Source organism: Penaeus japonicus, unplaced genomic scaffold, assembly GCF_977035675.1.
Source record: "Penaeus japonicus unplaced genomic scaffold, GWHDUDI00000001_assembly GWHDUDI00000034, whole genome shotgun sequence".
Taxonomy (NCBI): Eukaryota; Metazoa; Arthropoda; class Malacostraca; order Decapoda; family Penaeidae; genus Penaeus; species Penaeus japonicus.
The window spans coordinates 12,182,180-12,189,679 of NW_028234436.1; the positions used below are offsets into that span (position 1 = coordinate 12,182,180).

Here is a 7,500-nt window from a genome sequence, read left to right on the forward strand (position 1 = left end):
TCTTTCTTTCTCTCTTTCTCTCTCTCTCTTTCTTTTACCCTTTCTCTCTCTCTCTCTCTCTCTCTCTCTCTCTCTCTCTCTCTCTCTCTCTCTCTCTCTCTCTCTCTCTCTCTCTCTCTCTCTCTCTCTCTTGCTCTCCCCTACCTAAATATAAACTCCCTTTTTTTACCCCCACGCACAAGCTCACAGTCGCTTCCTCATTCCAAGATTTGAAATCAAAAGTCAGTGAAAGACAAAAGTTCAGATACAGCAAAGGTTTAAAAGAGGGGAAGACAGCAGCTCAGAACTTAATCGTGTTCGGGGGAAGTAACAAGTTCTACGTAAGTTATGAGTAATAACTTATAAGTAACAAGTTCTAAGTAAGTGATGAGTAATAACTTATAAGTAGGAAGTTATAAGTAACAGGTATAAATAATAAGTACTAAGTAATAAGTTCTAAGCAACAAGTTATAAGTAATAAGTTATAAGTATCAAGGGATAAGTAATAAGTAATAAGTAGTTAGCAAATGAGTTATGAATATGAAGTTGTAGTTAATAAGCTATAAATAATCGGAAGGGAACGGGGCAGACGCGTAAGGTTTTCCGTAAGAAATCGCCGTCTGTTTCCGGTCGGGGATTAACGCAAAATGACCGTAGCGTTTCGGTTACATTGTAAATGCTTATGGCGATTAGCGCGTTTAATGATGAATGATAAAGCAGTCTTACGTGCGTGTTACAGTGGCGTATGATGTGTGTATATGTATATATACTCTCTCTCTCTCTCTCTCTCTCTCTCTCTCTCTCTCTCCCTCTATCTATCTATCTATCTATCTATCTCCCTTTCTCTCTCTCTCTCTCTCTCTCTCTCTCTCTCTCTCTCTCTCTCTCTCTCTCTCTCTCTCTCTCTCTCTCTCTCTCTCTCTCTCTCTCTCTCTCTCTCTCTCTCTCTCTCTCTCTCTCTCTCTCTCTCTCCCCCTCCCCCCCCTTCCGTCCCTCCCTCTATTCCTCTCTCCCTCTCTCTCTTCCTCCCTCCCTCCCTCCCTTCCTTCCTCCCTCTCCTTTTCCTTCTCTACCTTACTCTCTATTTCTCTATCTATTTAAATTGCTAAATAAATTTATCTCTTCATCTCTCTCTCCCTCCGTCTCTCCCACCATCCCTCCCTCTTTCTCTCCCTTCCTCCCTCCCTCCCTCCCTCTCTTCCCCCTCTCTGCCTTCCTCTCTCTCCCCTCCCTCCCCCTTTTCCTCTCTACCTTACTCTCTCTCTAATTCTCTCTGTCTATTTATACTTCCCTCCCTTTCTCCCTTTCTCCCTCCCCCCCTTTTCCCTCTCTCTCCCTTCCCTCTCCCTCTCCCTCTCCCTCTCTCCCTTACTCTCTCTCCCCTATCTATCTATACTGCCAAATAGACCTCCCCTTTTACCCATTCCATGCCCCGAGGGGCCACGGCCGGCGCTAGCCACAGGGGAGGCAGGAGGAGCCGCGACCCCGAGTCATCATTACCTATAGTCGTCGTAGTGCATCCTCCTGGGCGAGCAGATCTCCGTCATCTCGACGTCCTGGAGGCGCGGCCGCGGCCTGGCCACCCGGAGCGACTCGCTGCGGGCGGGAGAGGAACCGGACGCGGTACCGCCCGCGACCCTCTCGCTGCGGCTGCGGCGGAAGCCTCCCCTCGGCGGGCCCTCCTGCAGTGGCCGCTCGCTGTTACTGCTGCTGCCGCAGGGCCGGGACGCCGCGTCCATGGATGGCAAGTGCCTGCCCGAGCCCACGCCCTTGTCGAAGCTCTCACATGCCCCTCGGGCGCTCAGGGACAGCCGCCGGTCGCCCTCGAAGCTGCTGCGACTCGTGTGGAAGGCCGCGCGCGCCTTCTCGTAGCCGCTCGGCCTCGCGAGGTCGAAGCTGGCGCTGCCGTACTTGTGATATGTGTGTGTTCTCGGGAGCGGGTCTCCGCCGGAGGCACTGTGGTTATAGGAGGAGGGCTGGGCAGACCGCCCGCGGAGACGGTAGAGGGCCTGCGTGCGCGTGCCGCCCTCGGCCGTCGCCACCACCACGACAGGCACCTCCGGCGAGGGCGTCTCGGTCGTCACGCGGATGGGGTCAACCTGCAACAGGCACGAGTTTAAGCGCACAGCCATACTGACACTCGGAACTCGCAACACAATAGGTTCATGAGTTTCAACACTATGGACACATATAAAAAAAAGTCATGAACAAGTTTTTTTTTTTGAAAGATAATTAGATGAATAAGAAAAGCAATACAGCGAATCCCGCCCACCTCCAGAACGACGTCTCTGTGCTCGGCCGACGCGGGGAGCGGGCGGGGAGACCGGCCTGGCACCCCCGCCCCTTCGTCGTCGCCCTCGCCCCCTTCCAGCTGCACACACCGCTGGCGCTGGACGGGCGGCGACCTCAGGCTCCGCTTGCTGCCACGGCCGCTTCTGTACGGGGGGAGGGGGACGGGGGGGTTAGTGATGGTGTCCTGGGGAGGGGAGTGGAGAGTATGGGTAAGGGGGAGGGCGACGGGGAGGTTAGTGATGGTGTCCTGGGGAGGGGAGTGGAGAGTATGGGTAAGGGGGAGGGGGACGGGGAGGTTAGTGATGGTGTCTTGGGGAGGGGAGTGGGGAGGGGGAGAAGGAGAAGGGGAAGGGGGAGGAGGGGAAGGGTAGAGGTGAAGTCCTGGGGAGGGAGGGGCGTGGGAGAGTGATGCTGTTGGTAAGGACTTGGGGGAAGCTCTCATAAGATGAATAATGAGGGAGGAGAGAAGTAGAGAAAGAGAAAGAGTGTGTGAGAGAGACAAAGGTAGAGATAGTGAGAGAGAAAGAGAGAGAGAGAGAAAGAGAGAGAGAGAGAGAGAGAGAGAGAGAGAGAGAGAGAGAGAGAGAGAGAGAGAGAGAGAGAGAGAGAGAGAGAGAAAGAAAGAGAGAGAGAAAAAAATATATAAAGATAAAGAGAGAGACATACAGACAATAATAATAATAATAATAAAAAACAACAACAGGAGTAGGGGGCACTAAGCAAGAACAAACAAGATACATAAACTTTAAAAAAAAGTAATGTATATGTACAAAAACACCGTACACATACATAAAACATACACCAAATTGTCAGTCTAGAAGATCCAGTAACGACCTTCAAAGAAAAAAAAAGAAAAAAAGGAAAGAAAAACGAAATAAAATGAAACAAAAAAACAACAACCAGGAAGTAATATAAGTATCATAGAGAAGGGAGGCAGGGGGTATGGGGGTAAGGAAGGGAGGGGGAGGGGGTAGAGAGGAGCAGAGGAGCAGAGGGGGTAGAGAGGAGCAGAGAGGAGGGGGAGGGAGAGGGGGGTAGAGAGGAGCAGAGGAGCAGAGGGGGTAGAGAGGAGCAGAGAGGAGGGGGAGGGAGAGGGGGGTAGAGAGGAGCAGAGAGGAGGGGGAGGGGGAGGGGGGGAGAGAGGAGCAGAGAGGAGGGGGAGGGGGAGGGGGTAGAGAGGAGCAGAGAGGAGGGGGAGGGGGAGGGGGTAGAGAGGAGCAGAGGGAGTAGAAATGAGCAGAGAGGAGGGGGAGGGGTAGAGAGGAGCAGAGAGGAAGGGGAGGGGGAGGGGGGCAGAGAGGAGCAGAGGAGCAGAGGGGGGTAGAGAGGAGCAGAGGAGTAGAGGGGGTAGAGATGAGCAGAGAGGAGGGGGAGGGAGAGGGGGGTAGAGAGGAGCAGAGGAGCAGAGGGGGTAGAGAGGAGCAGAGAGGAGGGGGAGGGGAAGGGGGGTAGAGAGGAGCAGAGAGGAGGGGAAGGGAGCAGAGAGGAGGGGGAGAGGGGTAGAGAGGAGCAGAGAGGAGGGGGAGGGAGAGGGGGGTAGAGAGGAGCAGAGAGGAGGGGGAGGGAGCAGAGAGGAGGGGGAGAGGGGTAGAGAGGAGCAGAGGAGCAGAGGGAGTAGAGAGGAGCAGAGAGGATGGGGAGGGGAAGGGGGAGGGGGAGGGGGTTCTAATTACGTTGCCAGAGGAACGCTGGAACATCTCAGATAACTACGAATAGTTAGGCTGACTACTGGCGCTCTTTGCCGAGAGAGGAGGGGGGGGGGGTAAGGATGGAGAGGATGGGGGTCGGGGAGGGGAGGGGGTAAGGATGGAGAGGATGGGGGTCGGGGAGGGGAGGGGGTAAGGATGGAGAGGAGGGGGGACGGGGCGGGGAGGGGGTAAGGAGTGGAAAGGAAGAGGCGTGGGGGGGGTGGGGAGGGGGGCATGGGGACAAGAGCGGCGAGAGGGTAAGGAGATGGGGGGTTGAGGGTGGAGGGTGTCTTGGCAGCCACGGGAGAGAGAGGAAAGTTTTTTTTCCTTTTTTCTCTCTCTCTCTTTCTCTTTTTTCTTGGGATGTTGGACTGACTCGCGTGTGTCTCATAGACCGTTTATCTGATTTTGTATATAGAAGTGTGTATATGTATATATATATATATATATATATATATATATATATATATATATATATATATATATATATATACATATACACTTATACATATACATATATACTCATATATTTGTGTGTGTGTGTGTGTGTGTGTGTGTGCATCTCTCTATATAAAGATATATATATATATATATATATATATATATATATATATATATATATATATATATATATATATATATATATACATATATGTATATATATTTTTTTCTATATTTTTTTCTTTTCTTTTCGCCAGAAAAAAAAAAGTTTTTCTTTCTCCCTTTCTGCGTAGTTGTCTTTTCTTTTTTCTAAGATAATCTATCTTTCTGATAAAAAAAAAGAAAAAAGATAATGATTCTGACGAGCGGAGATGATATTAGAGAAAAAAGGAGAATGAAAAGATGATAAAGAGGAAGAAGAAGAAGAAGAAGAAAAAACAAGAAGAAATCCAAGACTAAACAAATGGGTAAGCTACATGCCTATCCAACCACACTCTCTCGCAACCACGTTTCTCTCCCCTACCACAACCACACAATACTCCATCTGCCACACACAATAACCACATCTTAACCCCCCCCCCCCATCCTTCGGATCATCATTAATCTATTTTTCTTCTTGTTGCTCTGGTCTTCATAGCTTCCGCATCCAGATATATATATATATATATATATATATATATATATATATATATATATATATAATATATATATATATATATATCTATATATATATATATATATATATATATATATACTTTTTTTTTTTTGTTCTTTCTTTTCTTTTCTTTTTTGTCATTGTTGTAGTTAATAATGTTGTTGTTATTATTATTGATATTGTTAATATCATCATTATCATTATCGTCATCATATCTATCATTAATATTACCATTTTTATTATTATTACTAATATTATTATCATGATCATTATTGTTATTCTTATCATCCCTCCTATCATTGTTATCTTTATCCTTTTCATGAACATTGTTACTATAATCATTATCATCATCATTATCATTAACATTATCCTCACATCATCATCACCATCATCATCATTATCTTCATCATTACCATTATCACCATCATCATCATTATCTTCATCATTACCATTATCATCATCATCATCATTATCTTCATCATTACCATTATCATCATCATCATCATCATTATCTTCATCATTACCATTATCATCATCATCATCATCATTATCATTATCATCAAACTTTCCTTTTGTGATTCAGACATCCTTCCCTTGACCATTCCCTGTTCATTGCAAAGGAAGTTTCCATCGGTCTTGCAACTTTTCTTCCTCGACACTAGAGGGTGTGTTCGTGCACACTCTCTTGCACCTTACGCTTTCAACTTCAACCTTTCTTTTCTTTTTCTTTTTTTGTTATAAACATGAATAAAATGAGTGATTAAAGTGATGTATATAAAGAGAATTGATTAAGTGATAGAAATCGAAAATTATGATGATTATTCTTATGATGATAATAATGATGATAGTGATAATGGAAATGATAATAATAGTGATGATGATGATGATGATGATCATAGTAATAATATTGATATGATAATGATAGTGATAATAAAATTAGTAATATATGACGATGTAAAGTGGCATCTCTCATCCTCACATCTCTCGGTCTCTTTATCATCATCTGCCGCTGTCTTTCTTATCTCGTCTGACTGCCTGTTCTTCGCCTGTTACCTCGTTTTCATTTCGTCTGCCTTTTATTTGTTATTACGTTTATTCGTTTTGCTCGCTTTTGTTTGAGTTTACCCTTTCACTCCGGACTTTTATCTGCACTTTCATGTTTCTATTTATTATCATTTATTACTAATTTATTATTTATTACTTATTTATTATATATTACTAATTACTATATCTATTACTAGTGTGTTTTTCTCTATTTCATTATGACTGAATATCTATCTGTTTTATCTTATTCTGAGGATGATCATATGTGATTTTTATACAGTTTAATTCAATTTGTTATACAAATTTCATATTTCCTAAACGATGTGGCTTATGACGTCACGAAAGCCATAAACTTAAGCCGCATTGAGTGGGAAATATTCTTATTCTTAGCCAGACAGCAGTCATTTTATATCCCTATGTGTGACTATTTATTTATTTATCTATTCTTTCTTTCTTTGCTTGACAACAATTCTATTTTCCGCTCGACACGGCTCATATTTATAGCTTTCGTGACGTCATCAGCCGCGGGGAATATCGCTTATGAAAAAAAAAAAATACAATGATGATATTAATAGTAATAGATAAGATAATGATGATACTAATAATGATAGTAATAAAAATGGTGATGAGGAGGACAATAATAATAATGATAATACCAATAATGATAATAAAAACAATCTCTCATTTTTTTAAAATCCAAATTATTTCTCCTCACTCACTCAGCATATCCCTTCGTTTAATAACAACCACACACACACACACACCGTATCCGACATTACGCAACCGACAGAGCCTCAAAGACTAGCAGCATACAGCATCTTCCAGACTCAATTACCAGGCTATCTCCTCTCGCCAGAAATAGCATCCACTTCTCTCTCATCTCCGTGTAGAACTTCTTCCTTCCACAGCCTCTTGACCCTAGCCTACCAGCCTCTTCATGTTCCTTGACACACATCTTCGTTTCTATGCTGTCTCGCTATGTGGTTTATGTGGTTTCTGTGTTTTCGATGTTTTTTATTTTCTGTGTTTGTGTCTGTGGCTCTGGGTCTGTCTTTCTGTCTGTCTGATTTTGATCTCTGTTTCTGTTTATGTTTTTGTTTTTTTGTCTCTCCTTCTTTTTCTTTTTTTTTTCTTTGTTTTCGTATTATGTCTTCTTCCTTTTTTTTTTCTCTCTCTCTCTTTTTTTTCCACGTTCCCCTCCTGTTTCTCTCTCTCTCTCTCACTCTCATCGATCCTTTTCCTATTTCTCTCTCTCTCTCTCTCTCTCTCTCTCTCTCTCTCTCTCTCTCTCTCTCTCTCTCTCTCTCTCTCTCTCTCTCTCTCTCTCTCTCTCTCTCTCTCACACGATATCTCTCTCTCTCACTCTCACTCTCACTCTCTCACTTTCTATCTATCTCTCAC

General features: G+C 44.5%; 1 protein-coding gene across 5 annotated transcripts in view; it reads right to left on the reverse strand.

The window, feature by feature from the left end:
* LOC122253779 (uncharacterized) overlaps positions 1 to 7,500 on the reverse strand; it is a 92,307-nt gene that overhangs the window by 5,495 nt on the left and 79,312 nt on the right. For all 5 annotated transcript variants that reach the window (XM_086530844.1, XM_086530842.1, XM_086530843.1 and 2 more), the window contains exons 5-6: positions 2,252 to 2,414; positions 1,480 to 2,078 (exon numbers count right to left, since the gene is read on the reverse strand). In XM_086530844.1, the coding sequence (XP_086386970.1) occupies positions 1,480 to 2,078; positions 2,252 to 2,414 (762 nt within the window). The remainder of the gene's footprint in view (positions 1 to 1,479; positions 2,079 to 2,251; positions 2,415 to 7,500) is intronic.